We start from the raw sequence: 20,047 nt of genomic DNA, 5'->3' as shown, positions 1-20,047 counted from the left end.
TGCGTAATGACAATTTAAAACATAATCTTAATTTAAAGCTACATACATGTTTATACTTTTTATTCTTGGATATTTTTAAAGCATATCACTGACAAAAGATTTTCTGAGCCGCTGCCCCAGTCTTAAAAGGACACTCTAGTCACGAACACAGCATTAGCTGAATGAAGCAGTTTTAGTGTATAGATCATGCCCCTGCAGTCTCACTGCTCAATTATTTGCCATTTAGGAGTTTAATCACTTTGTTTATGCAGCACTAGGCACATCTCCCTGCATGTGACTTACACAGCCTTCCTAAACACTTCCTGTAAAAAGGCATCTAATGTTTACACTTATTGAAATAAAATACATTTATTGAAAATTCTGTTTAATTTAGAATGCCTCCTGTATGTAATTAAGGTTCAATTTACAGAGCAGAAGCTAAAAACGTTTAAATGAAGTTACATCTGATTAAAAATTAAACAATTTTTTTCATACAGGCTGTGTGAGTCACAGCCAGAGGAGGTGTGGCTAGGGCTGCATAAACAGAAACAAACGTGATTTGACTCCTAAATGGCAGTTAATTGAGCAGTGAAACTTCAGAGGCATGATCCAGGGCTGTATCTACAGTGAGGCAAACAAGACATTTGCCTTCGGCGGCACTTTCCAGGGGGTGGCAAAAAAAGCGCCCCCCCCAAATGCCCAGCTCTTGTTTGCCTCATTTTATGGGGGCCAAAGAGCTGGCCGGCTGCAGGGTCGGATTAACATAGGGGCTGATGGAGCTGCAGCTCCAGGCCCATGGAATAGGCCCATTGATTTGAAAAAAAAAAACACACACACTACTCTATTTCTCATGTATTTCTTATGGTTGCCAGATATTTCTCAGAAGTATTTCTCAGGTATTTGAGGCTGCCTAGCCGGTGCCGATATTGCAGTAATACCGGCAATACAAATGTCTGTCTCAGTATAAACAGAGATTATTCTGCAATACCAGCGCCGACCAGTAGGGGTCGCTGTTTGTGTGGAGAGAGGCAGGGATGAGAAGTTACAGCATCTCCCTCCCTGCCTCCCTCTACTCACTGATCCGCGGGGAGCAGCTCTGCCCAGAGAGTCCAGACAGCAGCTCCGAGCCTGCGAGACATGGGGACGGTAAGAGACTTGGGGACGCTGAGACATTGGGACACTGGGAGACATAGGGACACTGGGGACCCTGATAAAATAGGGACACAGTGGCCCCATGTCTCCCAGTGGCCCCTAGTCTTTCAGTGTCCCTGGTGTCTCTCGGTGTCCCTAGTGTTTGTGTCCCTAGTCTCCCAGAGTGCCCTAGTCTGCCAGAGTCCCCTATTCTATCAGTGTCCCTATGTATCTCAGTGTCCCCATGTCTCTCCCAGTGTCTGTGTCCCCATGTCGCTCCCAGTGTCCCAATGTCTCTAAGTGTCTTAGTGACATTGGGACACTGGGAGACATGGGGACACAGACTCTAAGGGACACTGAGACACTAGGGGACACTGAGAGACATGGGGACACTGGGCGACTTTGAGACCTGGGAGACATGGGGCACTCCCAGTGTCCCCATGTCTCCCAGCCTGTCTCCCTAGTATCTCCGTATCCCCATGTCTCCCAGTGTCCCTGGTGTCTCTCAATGTCCATAGTGTGCCAGTGTCCCTATTGTCTCAGTGTTTTCTAGTCTCCCAAAGTCCCCTAGTCTCCCAGTGTCCCCATGTCTAGGAGGTAGGACTGTTTTAGTGTTTTTGGTAAATAAGATTTTGTAATTAGGCCCATCATAATAGTCAGCACCAGGCCCACTGGGATCTTAATCTGGACCTGGCCCGGCTGGCCACCTTTGGGCCCCCCCCCCAGGGCAGGCAGACAGTTGTTTCCCGGTCGGGCGGCCAGGGAGCACTTTCCCTGAGCTCTCCTGTTCAGCTCCCTCGTGTGACCCGCAGTAATGCCTTGTCAGGGTACCTGCGGTCTCTACCTCCGAAAGAGGTAGAGACTTAGCTGTTCCTCCATCCAGACGGCCTGATGGCTCCCTTCCCTACGGTCTATCCGGTCATGCAAGGCTGGCCGCGAGGGAGTGACTGCCTTTTACAGCATCTAGGCAGGAAGTTGTCATCAGGACACTCCTCCGGAATGACCTGTCACTCAATTGCTGCAGGACCAATCAGGACGCCTCGGAGGCGTGGTTACTGCTCTGAACAGGGTATTTAACAGAGCTTCGTTCATTAGCTCATTGCCCTGTCGTGGTTCTAGCTTGTTCTAGTCACTCAGTGCTTGTGTATTCTATTATCCCTTTTGGTTTGACCCGGCTTGTTTACCTTACTCTGCTTATCTCTGTTACCCTTGATTCGGCTTGTCTCTCGCTTACCTGTCTTCTGTTACCCTCGACCTCGGCTTGTCTTTGACCATTCTATACTGTACTACTTACGTTAGTCCGGCCATTCTAAGGTCCGGTATACGTATCTGGCTACTGTTTGTACTCTGCGTGTTGGATCCCTGTCCCGATCCTGACATTACGACAGGGCCAATGGATCCTGCGAGTACAAACAGTCAGCTTGCCTCTCCTGATCCTAGGTTTGAAGCCATGGATCACAGAATGGATCAGATGGCGCTTGCGCTACAGGCTCTATTATCTCGTGCCAATAACCCACCAGAGGAGATACGTAATACCCCTGTTTCTCCTGTCGGTTCAGGTCTAGAGGTAGCCACAGGGGGTCCTTCTTCTCGCATTACCCCCCCAGTACGCTATGGTGGGGCTCCTGAGAAGTGTTGTGGTTTCTTAAACCAAATTAGTATCCATTTTGAATTGCAACCTCGCTCTTATCCTACAGATAGGGCAAAGGTAGGATTTATTATCACCCTACTTATTGAGAAAGCTCTGAGATGGGCCAACCCATTATGGGAGAACGATAACCCATTAGTTTATAACTATAACGCCTTTGTAGCTGCTTTTAGAAGAACATTTGACCCTCCAGGTAGAAAGGTTAATGCAGCCAGATTACTGTTGCGTCTGAAACAGGAGAACCGAACACTGGTGGATTATGCACTAGAGTTCAGGTCTCTGGCGTCAGAGGTCAAGTGGAATGAGCAGGCGTATATGGATGTATTTTTGAATGGCTTATCTGAAGTAATCCTTGATGAGGTTGCTACCAGAGAACTCCCTGAGAATTTAGAGGATTTAATTTTGTTCATCTCTCGTATAGATGAACGTTTAAGAGAGAGACAGAACACTCGAGAGAGGAACCGGAGACCTTCTTTTAGGTTAGCCCCCACTTTTCCAAGTCCTGACTCCACGGTATCTTTGCTTCCTGAACCTATGCAGATAGGGTATACCCGCCTCTCTGAGGAGGAAAGACAGTACAGGAGAAGAGAGGGTTTGTGTATGTATTGTGGAGCTAAGGGTCATTTACTCTCAAACTGTTCTAACCGCCCGGGAAACGCTCGCACCTAAGTCTCTCTAGAGGACAGGCCTTGGGTGTTTCTATTTTGTCCTCTACTCCTAATTATAAAGATCACAGGCTTCTGCTACCAGTTTCCTTAACTTGCGGGAGGGAAGTAGTAAGGGCTATGGCTTTGATAGATTCCGGTGCTGCTGAGAATTTTATCGACCAAGCCTTTGCTAGTAAAAACAATTTCCCATCCCAGCTAAGGGAGACACCCTTGGCCGTTGAGGCCATAGATGGTAGACCACTACTAGACCCTGTTATCTTTCGTGAGACCATACCCATTGAGTTAAATGTTGGTATCCTACACGTGGAGAATTTATCTCTTCTGCTCATTTCGTCTCCTTCCGTTCCCATAGTTCTGGGGTACCCATGGTTGAAAGAACATAACCCTATTATTGATTGGGAGTTAGGGGAGATACTCTCGTGGGGCCAGGGCTGCCAGGATCGGTGTTTGTGCAAGGTTTCTCCATTAGCTAATATTAACATACAGGAGAATCCTACTCAGTCCACAGAAAGACAAATACCAGACCTTTACCTAGACTTAAGGGCAGTGTTTGACAAGAAGAATGCCGATTCTTTGCCGCCACACAGGTCATTTGACTGTAAAATTAAGCTTCTACCCGGGACTATGCCTCCGAGGGGCCATGTATATCCTTTGTCTGTTCAGGAAAACTCGGTTCTAGAGGAGTATATTCAGGAGAATTTAGAAAAGGGATTCATCAGGAGGTCTTCTTCTCCGGCCGGGGCGGGGTTCTTTTTCATTAAGAAGAAGGATGGCACGCTGAGACCTTGTATCGATTACCGAGGCTTGAATAAAATAACTGTCAGAAATGCCTATCCCATCCCACTGATTACCGAGTTATTTGATCGTCTTAAGGGCTCCAAAATCTTCACCAAGTTAGATCTCAGAGGGGCTTACAATTTGGTGAGAATCCAGCAAGGTCACGAGTGGATGACGGCATTCAATACCCGGTATGGCCATTACGAATACACTGTTATGCCATTTGGACTATGCAATGCTCCTGCAGTATTTCAAGAGTTGATTAATGAGGTACTTAGGGAGTTTCAGCATGATTGTGTTATTGTTTACCTGGACGACATACTAATACACTCTAAGGAGATTGAGACTCACCATAGACAGGTCAGAAAGGTGTTACACAAACTTCTGCAACATGGTCTATACTGCAAATTGGAGAAGTGCAGTTTTGATCAGTCTCAGGTAGACTTTCTTGGGTATGTGATTTCTGTGAAGGTTTTAAAATGGATCCTGGTAAACTCCAATCTATTTTAGACTGGCCTTTGCCCAAAGGACTCAAGGCTATCCAAAGGTTTATTGGTTTTTCCAACTACTATAGGCGCTTCATTAAGGGTTACTCCTCTATCATTGCGCCTATTACCAATATGACGAAACAAGGGGCTGATACTAAGTTCTGGTCTGAGGAAGCTCTTGGTGCTTTTAAGACTCTCAAGGAACCTTTTGCCTCAGCTCCCATTCTAGTTCATCCTGATACGACTCTGCCTTTCTTGCTCGAGGTCGATGCTTCTGAGACAGGAGTTGGGGCTGTTCTGTCTCAAAGGTTAGGGGTGGATAAACCGTTACACCCTTGTGGTTTCTTCTCTAAAAAAATTTCTGGGCCTGAGAGCAGATATGACATCGGGGAGAGGGAACTGTTAGCGGTCATTAAGGCTTTAAAGGAGTGGAGACATTTACTGGAAGGGACACTACACCCTGTTACTATCCTAACGGATCATAAGAACTTGTCTTATATTGGGGAGGCTAAGCGCTTGTCCGCCAGGCAGGCTCGCTGGGCTTTGTTCCTCACTCACTTTAATTATGTACTTACGTATAGACCTGGTTCTAAGAACTCTAAAGCCGATGCTTTGTCTCGTCAATATGAACCATCCACTATAACTGAACCACTTCTGTCCTCCATAGTTCCTAAGGGGAATATCATTGCGAACACGAATCTCAGGATTCACTCTCCATTGCTTTCTGAGATCATGAAGTTTCAGCATTTGGCACCCAAACAGACTCCTGGGGATCGACACTTCGTTCCTGCCGCTCTCCAACTGGAGGTGCTACGCTGTCTCCATAACAGCAAGGTGGCTGGGCATCCTGGCATCCGCAAGACTTATGCGCTGGTCTCTAAAGATTTTTGGTGGCCTGACTTACGCAAGGATATTAAAGAATTCATCGGGGCATGTGAAGTTTGTACCAAGACCAAGCTACCCCATTCGCTTCCATGCGGATTTCTGCACCCTTTAGAGGTTCCTGAAAAGCCTTGGTCCTGTCTGGCAATGGACTTCATTGTTGATTTGCCTATCTCTAAAAAGCAGACTGTCATCCTCACTGTGGTAGACAGATATACTAAAATGGCTCACTTCATTCCCTTACCTAAACTCCCATCTTCGCCCGAATTAGCGGAGATATTCGCCAGGGAGATTTTCCGTTTGCATGGGATACCTTCCCAAATTGTCTCTGACAGAGGCTCCCAATTTGTTTCCCGTTTTTGGAGATCATTCTGCTCCCAACTAGGCATCAAATTGAATTTCTCCTCTGCCTATCATCCTCAGTCCAATGGAGCTGCTGAACGCACTAACCAAAAAGTTGAACAATATTTACGTTGTTTCGTTTCAGAACACCAGGACGATTGGGTCGGTTTGATTCCTTGGGCGGAGTTTGCACATAACAATCTCATTTGTGATTCTACGCATTCTAGCCCTTTTTCTTGAATTATGGCTTTCATCCTTCCATCCTTCCTTCGGAGTCTTCTTCTCAAGGGATACCATCGGTGGATGTTCATGTTGCCAATTTAAGAGAGTTGTGGGATCAAACTCGACAAATCCTTCTGCACAATTCTACGCTGGTTAAAAAACACGCTGACAAACGTAGAAGGGCAGCACCAGTGTTTGTTCCAGGCGATAGAGTATGGTTAAGTACTAGAAACTTTCGGTTAAAAGTGCTGTCCATGAAGTTTGCTCCTCGATATATTGGACCTTACAGGGTACTGTCTCAAATTAACCCAGTTGCGTATCGTTTAGCGTTGCCTAATGCCTTACGCATTCCTAATTCATTTCATGTTTCCTTGCTAAAACCATTAATATGTAACAGGTTCTCCTCCACGATCGCCCCTCCCCGCTCAGTTCAGGTGGAGGGTCAGGAGGAGTATGAGGTCAATTCCATCGTTGATTCTCGAATCTCCCGGGGGAAACTGCAATATCTGGTCGATTGGAAGGGTTATGGTCCTGAGGAGAGAAGTTGGGTACCTCAGGAGGAGGTGCATGCTCCCCGTCTCCGCAGGGCGTTTCACTCTCGATTCCCTTCTCGCCCTGGTGTATTCCGCCCGGTGGGCGTATCTGAGAGGGGGGGTACTGTCAGGGTACCTGCGGTCTCTACCTCCGAAAGAGGTAGAGACTTAGCTGTTCCTCCATCCAGACGGCCTGATGGCTCCCTTCCCCACGGTCTATCCGGTCATGCAAGGCCGGCCGCGAGGGAGTGACTGCCTTTTACAGCATCTAGGCAGGAAGTTGTCATCAGGACACTCCTCCGGAATGACCTGTCACTCAATTGCTGCAGGACCAATCAGGACGCCTCGGAGGCGTGGTTACTGCTCTGAACAGGGTATTTAACAGAGCTTCGTTCATTAGCTCATTGCCCTGTCGTGGTTCTAGCTTGTTCTAGTCACTCAGTGCTTGTGTATTCTATTATCCCTTTTGGTTTTGACCCGGCTTGTTTACCTTACTCTGCTTATCTCTGTTACCCTTGATTCGGCTTGTCTCTCGCTTACCTGTCTTCTGTTACCCTCGACCTCGGCTTGTCTTTGACCATTCTATACTGTACTACTTACGTTAGTCCGGCCATTCTAAGGTCCGGTATACGTATCTGGCTACTGTTTGTACTCTGCGTGTTGGATCCCTGTCCCGATCCTGACATGCCTGGAGCCAGAATATGATGTCACTCCGGCTCCCGGCATCACTCTGTGGTGCGCGAGGGAGCTGAGCTGGGAGATTATAACTCCCTTGCTGACAGCTACGCACGTCCGCCTGCCTTTCTGCCCAGCAGACCCAATGGACCCCATGTGAAAAATCCACCCAGCTCTCGCAAAAGTGAATTTGGGTGAATTTAAATAAAAATAAAAAAATAATAATAATTGTGAGTCTTGGGGGAAAATGTGTGTGTGTGTGTGTGTGTTTGTCAGTGAGTGTGTGTGCGTCGGTGAATGTGAGTGTATGTGTCAGTAAATTTGAGTGAGTGTGTGTGTGTCTGTCAGTGAGTGTGTGTGTCTGTCAATGAGTGAGTGTCATTGAATGTGTGTGTGTCCTTGTGTGAGTGTGTGTGTCTGTCAGTGAGTTTGTGTGTATTTCTGTCAGTGAGTGTGTGTGTCCAGTGAATATGTGTGTCTGAGTGATTGTGCGTGTGTCAGTAAGTGGGCGTGTCTGTCATTGCTTATGTGTCTGTCAGTGAGTGCGTCTGTCAGTGTGTGTCTGAATAATTGTTGTAGGAAATTAGCTTTTCTTGAGATGTTTGTCACACACCAGTGTTCTAATAATCAAATCAGAGTGTCTTGCAGCCAAATGTTTATATTTATTCAAACATACACAACATCCGAAATAGCATACGTCAATGCACATATCTGGACCAATATGCAATGTATATTCACTTCTAGATAGTTTCCATTTTTGTTTTGTTAAAAGTATTGGTAAAGAAATTCAAACTGCAAAAGATTTTTTGTCTAAATTCTGTTTCTTAGAGGTGTACACATAAGGTTATTAGATACTTTAAAATAAGTGGCTATCATAGAAAAAGGGGCTTAACTATTTTGTCCAATCTATAATTAAAGCCATATGTTATATTTGGCCGTAAACTATGAGTTACACAAAGGGCTATATACATGAAATGAATGAATGCTTTCAGAAATTTGAGCCTTCCTAGTCTGGCCTGCAATGCTAGGTCAAAGGTCAATATCAACAAGCCTTCATTTTTATTAAAAAAAGCGCCAACCGATTCCGCAGCACTGTACAATTAGTGGAGAACGTACAATATACACAGACAAATACAAGAGGTAGAGAGTGCCCTGCCCGTAAGCTGATAACTACCCATCGGAGCTCTTTTATACAAAGTGCTTAGCTAGATAGTCCGTGAGCTTACAATCTAAAGGATACCGTGGGGATTTGAGATAAGAGGTAGCAGGGGAAATTTGGAGGTGATGGCTAAAAGAGTTAACAGAGAGAAGCAGCTATTGGAAAAATATAAAGGGAATGGAGAGGTAATTGAGGGGGAATCTCAAACAGCAGGAGGAGCATGCTATATATTTAGGGGGAGCCTTGGTGGGCAGGAAGTGGTGAGGATTGATGGATTTGCTGCAGGATGTTAAATGCAGAGCTCCACTGAGTATGAGTGAGAGATGAGGCCTGAAGGACAGAGGTGGAACAGTTATATGAAGGTATTTACAGCTGGGATGAGAATAGGAAAGGGGGAGGGTAGCGTAGCCATGTATTACATACTATTGAAAAGTTTAGTAACCAAATTCTATCACCCAAAATATGAATAACTGTGTACATTAAATATTGGTCAAAAACATTAAATGACAGTAATACAAACTGCATGAACAGAAAATTACAGTGGCAAACTACAGGAATAAATGGTAACGATTCTATAGTAACACATGATAATAAGGTAGCAATCCAAGAATAAATGAGGGGGAGTATCTTCCAAGCTTCAGTCAATACCTGAGGGATGTTGGATTTGCAGCAGGATGTTAAATGAAGAGCTTCACTGAGTATGAGTGTGAGGCCTGAGGGTTGTTGGATTTGCTGCAGGATGTTAAATGCAGAGCTCATGCATCATTATCTTAACAAGAACCATATGTGGTGACTGTTGATATAAAAGTGAATAGGATCTCAGTTCTTTGTCTGATAGTGGTTTGAAATTAAATTCATTTAAACTAATTTAAAAATTATATTACAAAGATGAAATCCTACATTAAATATATTTAAATTGTATGGGTCTGTCAGATTGTGTCAAATCAGTGAGTGTATGTGTGTGTGCTGGTCAGTGAGTGTGTGTCTGTCAGTCAATATGTGTGTTAGTTAACAGGAAGAGGTGTGGTCTTGGCAGGAAGGGGCGGGTAAATTTAAATTAGGGGGTGCCTGAGATCTGTTATGCCTAGGGCAGCACCATTTCAAAATACACCACTGGCATGATCTATACACAAAAACTGCTGCATTTAGCTTAAGTTGGTTTGGTCTAGTGGTAGTGTGCTGGTGAAGCGCTATAGAATTTTTAATTATAACAGTTGTGACTTTTAATTGTAATTGTAACAGTTGTGAATAGACTTTAAAGTGTAAATATATATATAAACAGTACCTTTTAGGTATACACAAAGGAGTCCTAAGTTGGTAATCAATACCTTAAAAATAAACAGAATATACCAAACATAGTGTAAACTGTGACAAATAAAAATTAATTTCAATTAAGAGTGAAAAATTCCCACTCACACTTTGGAGAGCTAATAGTGTATAGCTCAATTTGATCGCCCGTGGGGTCCGTGAAGGCGACCCTATCCCTTCTTTTTACTGGATATTCCTTTCTTTAAATTCTGAAATGTTGAAACATATATATGGTGCAGTACCGTATGGTTCCAAATACGTATAAAAAAGAACAGGTTGGTACTTACAGACACAGAGCCATCCACATCGGCTCTGATCAAGGGTATATGTGGTTAAGGACCACACGCCTTCTTTAAAAGAGCAGGAACAATGCCAACAGTGTTATAAAAATATAAGTATATTTATTAACATAAAACTATATGTAACAGTATAAAAAACTATATATAACAATATAAAAACACTGAATAGGCATATAAAAAGTCCAAACAAATAAAGACCGATATTCTCCAAGCTCCAGGACGTGTTTCGCTGTAACAGCTTCTTCAACTGGATAAAAAAGTCGGAAAAGTCTCCGACTTTTTTATCCAGTTGAAGAAGCTGTTACAGCGAAACACGTCCTGGAGCTTGGAGAATATCGGTCTTTATTTGTTTGGACTTTTTATATGCCTATTCAGTGTTTTTATATTGTTATATATAGTTTTTTATACTGTTACATATAGTTTTATGTTAATAAATATACTTATATTTTTATAACACTGTTGGCATTGTTCCTGCTCTTTTAAAGAAGGCGTGTGGTCCTTAACCACATATACCCTTGATCAGAGCCAATGTGGATGGCTCTGTGTCTGTAAGTACCAACCTGTTCTTTTTTATACGTATTTGGAACCATACGGTACTGCACCATATATATGTTTCAACATTTCAGAATTTAAAGAAAGGAATATCCAGTAAAAAGAAGGGATAGGGTCGCCTTCACGGACCCCACGGGCGATCAAATTGAGCTATACACTATTAGCTCTCCAAAGTGTGAGTGGGAATTTTTCACTCTTAATTGAAATTTATTTTTATTTGTCACAGTTTACACTATGTTTGGTATATTCTGTTTATTTTTAAGGTATTGATTACCAACTTAGGACTCCTTTGTGTATACCTAAAAGGTACTGTTTATATATATATATATATTTACACTTTAAAGTCTATTCACAACTGTTACAATTACAATTAAAAGTCACAACTGTTATAATTAAAAATTCTATAGCGCTTCACCAGCACACTACCACTAGACCTACTCTTAAAGATAAGAACTTGGTGTTACAGCCAGGGCCGGTGCAAGGATTTTTGCCGCCCTAGGCAAAAACAATTTTGCCGCCCCCCCCCATATGTCCAGCCCACCATGTGACATCACAATGCCCCGCCCATATGCTCTGCCATATGGGCCAACGCCAGTCTTCACAAAGTGTCTTTTATCTGAAAAGACAGTGTGTTTACATTAAAAAGCATACAAGCACAGGCTATAGACACCAGAACCACTACATTATGCTGTAGTGCTTCTGGTGACTATAGTATCCATTTAATGTGAGGTAAATTAGAGATTAGTGCCACTAATAATATATTGGATTGCCTACTTACCACCAGATGAGGACAAGAGGCTGATGATGGGCTCAGTCTGGCTCCACAGGTCTGGTGTAGAAGAGGCTCTCTGGAGACTGTTTTTAACAGTGCTCACAACAATTAACGAACAGGAAGCAGCTCCATTTTTTTAGGGCCCCTTACACAGCTCAAGGTCTGGGCCCCCAGGGGGCATACGCCTACAATGCCCACCCATAAATCCACCTACATGGCCCATCCATGAGTTGGGGATTTTTTATGTGTGCAATTTGTGTAAGGGATGTAGTGTGTTTATATGGGATGTAGTGTGTGTTTGCGTGTAAGGAATGCATTGTGTGTGTGTGTGTGTGTGTGTGTGTAAGGGGTGCAAGGTTTGTTTCTGTGTATGTAATTGAATGCAATGCGTGTCTGTAAGGGGTGCATTAATTATGTAAGAGAACGTAAGGGATGTATTGTGTGTGAGTAGGAATGCATTGTAGGTTTTTGTGTGTGTGTGTGTGTGTGTGTCACTTAGTGCTCTCCCTTGGCCCCCTGTCCCTCTGCAGTCCCCCCTTGGTGGTCTTCTCACTCCCCTCTCCCCCCCTTAGTGGTCCTCCCTCTCCCAAACCCCTTAGTGGTCCTTCCTCTCTCAAACCCCTTAGTAGACCTTCCCCTACTCCCACCAACCCCTTAGTGGTAATCTCCCCCCCCCCCCCCCTTAGTGGTCCTTACCCTCCTTCCCTCTCCTTAGTAGTCCTCCCTCCTTACCCCCCTTTGGTGGTCCTTCCCCCCCTTAGTGGTCCTCCCTCTCCCAAACACCTAGTGGACCTCCCTCCTCCTCCCTCAGTGGTCCTTACCTTCCCACCCCCATTCCCCCTGTGTTCCTTCACCCCCCTCCCCCAGTGGTCCTGACTCACCCCTCCCCTAGTGGTCCTTACCCTCCCCTCCCCTAGTGGTCCTTCCTCCCTCCTCCCCTCCCGTAGTAGTCCTTACCCTCCCTCCCCTCCCCTAGTGGTCCTTCCTCCCCCTCCTCTAGTGGTCCTTACTCTCCCCTCCCCTAGTGGTCCTTACCCCCCCCCTTCAGTGGTTCTTACCCCCCTGGTCCTTACCCACCCCCAGGGGTCATTCTCCACCCCCTCCCTCCCCTAGTGGTCCTTATCCTCCCTCCCCTCCGCTAGTGGTCCTTACCGCCCCCTCATGGTCCTTAACCCCCCACCCCCAGTGGTCCTTACCCACCCCAGTGGTCCTTATCCACCCCCTCCCTCCCCTAGTGGTCCTTATCCCCCCCTCTCCCTCCCTCCCCTAGTGGTCCTTATCCTCCCTCCCCTCCCCTAGTGGTCCTTTCCCCCCCTCATGGTCCTTACCCCCCCCAGTGGTCCTTACCCCCCTGGTCCTTAGCCCCCCTGGTCCTTACCCACCCCCAGTGGTCCTTACCTTCCTCCCCTCCCCTAGTGGTCCTTTCCCCCCCTCATGGTCCTTATCCCCCCCCTGGTCCTTACCCCCCCCTGGTCCTTACCCACCCCCAGTGGTCCGTATCCCCCCTCTCCCTCCCTCCCCTAGTGGTCCTTATCCTCCCTCCCCTCCCCTAGTGGTCCTTTCCCCCCCTCATGGTCCTTACCCCCCCCATGGTCCTTACCCCCCCCCAGTGGTCCTTACCCCCCTGGTCCTTACCCATCCCCAGTGGTCCTTTCCCCCCCTCATGGTCCTTATCCCCCCCCCCTGGTCCTTACCCACCCCCAGTGGTCCTTATCCCCCCCCTCTCCCTCCCTCCCCTAGTGGTCCGTTATTCCCCCCCCCTCCCCTAGTGGTCCGTTATTCCCCCCCCCCCCTCCCCTCCCCTAGTGGTCCGTTATTCCCCCCTCCTCCCCTCCCCTAGTGGTCCGTTATCCCCCCCCCCTCCTCTAGTGGTCCGTTATTCCTCCCCACCCCTAGTGGTCCGTTATTCACCCCTCCTCCCCTCCCATAGTGGTCCGTTATCCCCCCCCTCCCCTAGTGGTCCGTTATCCCCCCCCCCCCTAGTGGTCCGTTATTCCCCCCTCCCATAGTGGTCCGTTATTCCCCCCTCCTCTAGTGGTCCGTTATTCCCCCCCACCCCCCCTCCCCCCCCTCCCATAGTGGTCCGTTATTCCCCCCTCCTCCCCTCCCCTAGTGGTCCGTTATCCCCCCCCCCTCCTCTAGTGGTCCGTTATTCCTCCCCCCCTCCCCTCCCCTCCCCTAGTGGTCCGTTATTCCCCCCTCCTCCCCTCCCATAGTGGTCCGTTATCCCCCCCCCCCCCCTCCCCTAGTGGTCCGTTATCCCCCCCCCCCTAGTGGTCCGTTATTCCCCCCTCCCATAGTGGTCCGTTATTCCCCCCTCCTCTAGTGGTCCGTTATTCCCCCCCACCCCCCCTCCCATAGTGGTCCGTTATTCCCCACCCACCCCCCTCCCATAATGGTCCTTACCCTCCCCTCCTGCCCATTTAGCGTGGCCGGGCGGCGCGGAACCAGGGACAGGAACCTCTGTTTCCTGTACCCGGCCGCCGGCGGACTGACAGGAAGTGCTCACTCAGTGAGCGCTTCCCTTCAGTCCGCCGGCGGCCGGGAACAGGAAACAGAGGTTCCTGTCCCTGGTTCCGCGCCGCCCGGCACGCTACATGGAGAGACCGGCAGGAGGGAGCGCTCTGCGCTTCCCTCCTGCCGGTCACTGAAACCCGGCCGCCCTCCATGCAGCAGTGCTGCGCCGCCTGGGGCTTGTTAAAGTGCTCAGGCGGCGCAGCATGAGGAGGCGCACCGGGGACAGGGATCCGGCGCCCCCTGATAAGTTGCGCCCTAGGCGGCTGCCTAGGTCGCCTTACAGGTGGCGCCGGCCCTGGTTACAGCTGCTCATTCGTTTTCTGCACTTTGCAAATTAGCGCTAGTACTACCCTGTTAAGTTGGTTTGGTGGCTAATGTGTCCCTTTGACAATGTATAAGAAGGATGTTACTTTCTAAATGATCTATTTATACATATGTATTCACTTACTTTTGAAGACTGCACTTTGACATATTGAATTCTTACATTGCACTTTAAAAGTGAGGTTCACAAAGTACTACAGTGAACTTAAAAGCACAGTGCATCTTTTAAAAAAAAAAAGGGAATTTTTTACTTTTGAAGACTCCTACACTGAGTCAAATCTCGGTGCTGGTGTTTCAATTCATAAAATCCATCAACTAGAAGATATAAAGTATGTATAACGAACTCAGGTAGATGCATTAAGAAATGAAGGAAGCATTCCTTGCTGTGCCAGTTTGCTAGGGATAATCCAGACACTACATAAATCCACCACAGTATAATACAAGGATAACAAAATTGCCAAGACTTAAAATATCTTCGCATGGCATAGTAGGGGGGTGGGGAGAAAGAAATGTAAGATCGTGGAGTGATCCAGAACGTGTTTCACGTCTATATAGATACTTTGTCAACAGCTTCTTTGTCAACTTCTATCCCATGCAAAAACATTTTAACTCTTGGAAACGTTGTTATCCTTGCATTATATTCTGTGGATTTATGTCGTGTCTGCACTATTCCTATTAAACTGGCTCAGCAAGGAATGCTTCCTTTATTCCCTAATGAACCACATTCCGGATGGTATCCAATTGCTGATCCTTTCACAGCTAATGTTGGACTTCCACCACATTGCTTAAGGTGGTGGAAATTGCAACTGAACTAAAGCCAGAAAGTCATTATTCATACGCCTGTACAGAAAACGGACTGTCAATGGGAGTCAGTCTTTGGTGTATATGTATTTTCACAATACTGTTTACTGCCCTTGCTAACACACTGTAGCTTCATTGACCTTGTGGCCTAACACTGTACTCTGTATGATGCTACTTCCTTCCACCTATTTCTCTTGACAATTCCTTACCCTAATTACTGCTCCCGGCTGCCATTTTTCTTCTTTATTGTTTTATGACTTTCTTGTTGTCTTCCTGTCAGTGTTTCTCTCCTTTTCTGTCTCCCACGCCCTTCACCTGCAGAAAGTGATATTTCCGAATCAGGACGATGTGCTCATCTCCTTCTTACCTCTGGCTCACATGTTTGAAAGAGTTATACAGGTAAGGAGCCTGCCTGATCTGACTTGGCCTCGTTGGGCTGCCTGTGTTTTTTTTTTCTTTCCAGAGTCAGTGGTGCCCAACATCTGAGGATGTACACATTTCCTATTTGCCTTTAGCACACATGTTTGAGAGAATGGTTCAGGTAAGGGCTTATTGCTGATAAAGTTAGTGACTCCCACCTGGGACCCTTTGGACCCTGGTTTTGCTGAATCCGTCTCCTATGATGTCATGGGATGATCTGCTACAGTGAAATCAATTTAACATTCTTGTGATTACTGGAATCAACCATACTTAAATTTAATTTCAAGCGAATCAGAGTATACCAGTGTATGGGAAATACTAACACTTTAGAATTGTGATTTTGAAAATGCTAAAATGCTTTGTTCTTAATTTATGTTGTTGATTAATTTCTCTCTTGCGCTCTAACAATTTTAAAATAGTAGATCATACAAAGTATTGTGTTGTTTTACAATGGCGAGAGAGGGCTCTAGAATAGTATTTCTGATGCTGAAAATTAGGAGAACTAGATGGTTTTGGCTACGGTCTCCACAAGGATCTTGATACAGTAAATGTTATATTGTCACGTTACACTTTGGTATTTTAGTGAACTCGCTAATTTTTATTTTACCTTTTCACATTTGTAGTTGAAGTGTGTGTTTTGAGTAGTTAATACATTGTCATCAGTTGTCAAAGTTAATAGGCAATATTGTATATTTAATAGGAGCAATTAATGGGCAAGATGTTTGGTCAGAATGTGCACAATCTGGCACCTTTTGTCTCTGGAATTGATGTACAAATGTCTATTGTTCTCTGGCCAGTTTAGATTTCTGCATTTTCCTTGAGAAACACAAGTTGTTTATTGTCTTCTTCCACTGAGGTTCTGGAAAAAACAATCTCCCACAGCAATCAACAGGGAAATTGTTTTGTGGGAAACATGAGATCCTGATTATTTTTAAATAAATCAATTAATGGTAGACCATGTTGACCGGTTTGAAAGAAAGAAGAAGTCTTAATTATATGAAGCAGGTAAACCAGAGTCAATAGATGTAGACATGCATCTTAGACAGTGAACATGTGTTGGAGTAATTCATGAGTTCCTTTAACACTTTTTGGTCATTGTGTCCGTAACCTGACTTACTGCATTGATTTAATTGATGTTGGGAGATATGGCTGTCAGATACCCTGGAAATATTCATCCAAAAACAACTAAAAAACAGAGGAATTAATTTAATTTTTAATAAATCCAAGGAATTTTGGAATGCAACCTGTTTTAATATTAGGAACTTATTCTCTTTCTTGTTAATCTTATATCAACAGTCAGTAGTGTATTGTCACGGCGGAAGAATTGGGTTCTTTCAGGGTGACATCCGTCTGTTATCTGATGACATGAAGACTTTGAGGCCAACTATCTTCCCTGTCGTACCAAGACTATTAAACAGAATGTATGACAAGGTGAGTTACTGTGATTCATTATATTTTGTCACTGTGATTAATGGTATTAATACTATATTCTTTTTGAAAATGACCATTGTCCCACAATACCCCATTGGATGAAGCTTAATATTATTTGTGTAACTGCTGTAATTTATAGTGTCATTACCTATGGGCCACTACCTACCTACCTTCCTTCCTTTCTATGTTGTAGAGGCTTGGGCATTGGTTGCTGTGGCTCCAGCACATCAGATCACTTCCTCATATCACTTTCAGCCCACTTAAGGGGTTACTCCAAGCAACATCACTAGTTCAGTGATTCGATGCCTGGTGTCTGTATGTGTTTCACTATGAAACGCTGCACATACAGAGTTCCAACACCTCTGCTGTCGAGGTGTAACTCCACCTCTGGCAACAATTTTGTGCAAATTTTCATGCACAGCATTGCACTCATTGGCAGAGAGAGGTCAGCTGACGCTATCAGCTAATGAATGTTGATTACATTGGCAAAAGCCAGAAATGCATAACCAGAACTGAGACAAGACCAGGAGGCTGATAGAGACCCAGGTAAGGGGACTAACCGTTACTATAGCGGGCTGTAGTGATTATGTTTCTCAATGCCACCAGTCTCCAATAGTAATTTCCTGTTTGACTATATTAAGCACTGGACAAGTAAGACACCTACAAACATCCTACGAAAATGCCAATTACAAAATTTAGACCAAAACAGATCTGGAAAAATTCTCCAACTCATATGTGTGCATACCGTGTAACTTAGGCCGGCTGGAAACGGAACAGGTCTTCTGATGAAGTGTCACCAGTGACACAATGAGTACACCAACTGAGGACGCGTGTCAGACTATGGTCAACAGAGACAGGCTCTCAGACAGCCAGCCTCTTGCTACTGAAGTGCTCTCAGTCTAATAATGCACTCGTGCTGTAATGCCTGAGTCAGTTCCCTGGTGTCCCCGAACGAAGCACACCATGGAACTAAAGTGGGACGGTAGGACAAGATCCACAAATCGGTACTGTTCTGCCAAAAGCATGACAGTTGGAAGGCATGTGTGTGTGGATATACCAGTGTCACGCACCTCTGAGACAGTCTTGAGAAATATCCTTCAACTGCTAAGGATATGCCATTTCTATAACAATAGTTTAAGAAATTAACATTTCTCAGCTTGGAGGAAAGACAATAGAGGGGGGATATGATAGAACCACTTAAATACATAAAGGGAATGAACACAGTAAAGGAGGAGACCATATTTAAAAGAAGAAAAACTACCACAAAAAGAGGAAATAGTCTTAAATTAGAGGGGCAAATGTTTAAAAATAATATCAGGTAGTATTACTTTACTGAGAGGGTAGTGGACGCATGGAATAGCCTTCCAGCTGAGGTGGTAGCGGTTATACATATTTGTGCTTTATGACAAGACCTTAAAGACATCTCTTATTTTATGTTTATTATGTAATGTTTTCATGTCATGTGATCTATTTGGTTGCATCCCAGTTACTGCAAGCTGTTCCATCTGAACACTGTACATCTCTCTCTGCAAGTTCCTAATGGAACTCTGTGTATTGGCCTTGCTATGACACAGTAATAAAACTTTCATTTATATTAAAGAAGCAACTTCTTCTCATTGTCTGTTACGGGAGGAAAGATTGTGTGAATACTTTATTAATTATTAATTTATGTTATGAGGTAGGAAAATATGGTTAAGTCCACAGCTTAGTTTACCTATATTAGTGCCCTATTGAGACCATATCAGGAATTTAAATGGGAATATTCTACCTAATATGTGTATTATGTGCTTCATTTAATTACCACATATGCAGGATTAGTTATATATAAATATAATAATAGAGCATACATATAACTATCCCTGGCTTATTTGTAGAGCTCACTAGAGGAACTTATTCAGACAATAGAAGTATATTGTACACGGGAATAGCTTATCAACACAATACACCACAACCCTCAGCTATATATAAAAGATAAGTATATATAGCATTAAATAAATAATTTCTATGAAATAAACAGAATCAGTTCGGACCAACAAACAGAACTACTCCCTTTGCCGCTAGAGTGCTATTTAAAGGGATATCATAGTCACCAGAACAACTTCAGTTGAATGTAGTTCTGGTGTCTGCAGCCTGTTCCTGTAGGCTTTTTAATGTAAACATTGCCTTTTCAGAGAAAATGCAGTGTTTATATTACTGCCTAGTAACATCTCTAGTGGCAGGCACTCAGACTGCACTCAGACATTGAAGGTTACTGCTTATATTAGATTAGTTTAGGTGGTTTTACAGTTAGGACTACATTTTAGGGTTACTGGAATATATAGCTGAAGTAGTAGCAGGGGAACATAAGATAAGGCAGTTCTGGGGTTAAAAATATACTTGTCTTCAATATGCTGTAGACTGCAATGAACATCAAAAGTGTTTATAATTCTACCAATTCTCTGTTTCATTCTCAAGATTTTTAGCCAGGCAAACACACCAGTTAAGCGCTGGATACTTGAATTTGCATCTCGAAGGAAGGAAGCTGAAGTAAAGCGAGGCATTATAAGAAACAACAGCCTGTGGGATATACTGATGTTTAATAAAGTACAGGTAAGAACACGATGGGAACAAACTAACCCTTTAAATACAACTAGCAACAAAGGAGCCTAGTTATCAATAGCAAGATTAGGTGGCAATGAAATAGCTCCATCTCAGACTTGTTATATCCATTGTTCCCCATGGGCACACATTAGTCACCCTCATTGCCATATTTTGTAATTTGGCACTGAAATGCATTCTTTGTTGTAGAATCCCTTATTCCCATTGAAATTTACAGGAAAACTCCAAACAGATGTGCCGTAGTGGTTATGGTGCCAGAAATGCAGTGGTACTCCACCCAGTATAAGAAGTCGAACCATTTTAGAACAGTTTGACTTTTTAACTGGGTTCTGCTGGGCAACGCTCCCTGCCTCTTAGCTGCAGGGCTTAGCTCAGGAATAGAGTGTGGCTCTCAGCGGAACCTAGGTAAGACCAAACAATACTAAAACAGGTTGGCAACTTACTTTAGAAGTGCCACTGCTTTTCTGAAACAATACTATAGAGCTCTGTAGTGGTCAAGGTGCTTGAAGTTCCCATTAACCCAT

At 44.7% G+C, this 20,047-nt stretch overlaps 1 protein-coding gene across 4 annotated transcripts in view; it reads left to right on the top strand.

The window, feature by feature from the left end:
* The window catches only part of ACSL6 (acyl-CoA synthetase long chain family member 6), a 193,465-nt gene that overhangs the window by 151,008 nt on the left and 22,410 nt on the right, over window positions 1–20,047 (top strand). For 3 of the 4 annotated variants that reach the window (XM_063447423.1, XM_063447424.1, XM_063447425.1), the window contains exons 11-13: window positions 15,396–15,473; window positions 16,791–16,925; window positions 19,380–19,514. In XM_063447423.1, coding sequence (XP_063303493.1) covers window positions 15,396–15,473; window positions 16,791–16,925; window positions 19,380–19,514 — 348 coding nt within the window. Of the gene's footprint in view, window positions 1–15,395; window positions 15,474–15,537; window positions 15,616–16,790; window positions 16,926–19,379; window positions 19,515–20,047 lie in introns of all 4 variants that reach the window. The other variant, XM_063447422.1, reaches the window with a different exon arrangement.

This window comes from Pelobates fuscus, chromosome 3 (assembly GCF_036172605.1).
Source record: "Pelobates fuscus isolate aPelFus1 chromosome 3, aPelFus1.pri, whole genome shotgun sequence".
Lineage (NCBI taxonomy): Eukaryota > Metazoa > Chordata > Amphibia > Anura > Pelobatidae > Pelobates > Pelobates fuscus.
This window is presented reverse-complemented; position numbering and strand designations above follow the sequence as displayed.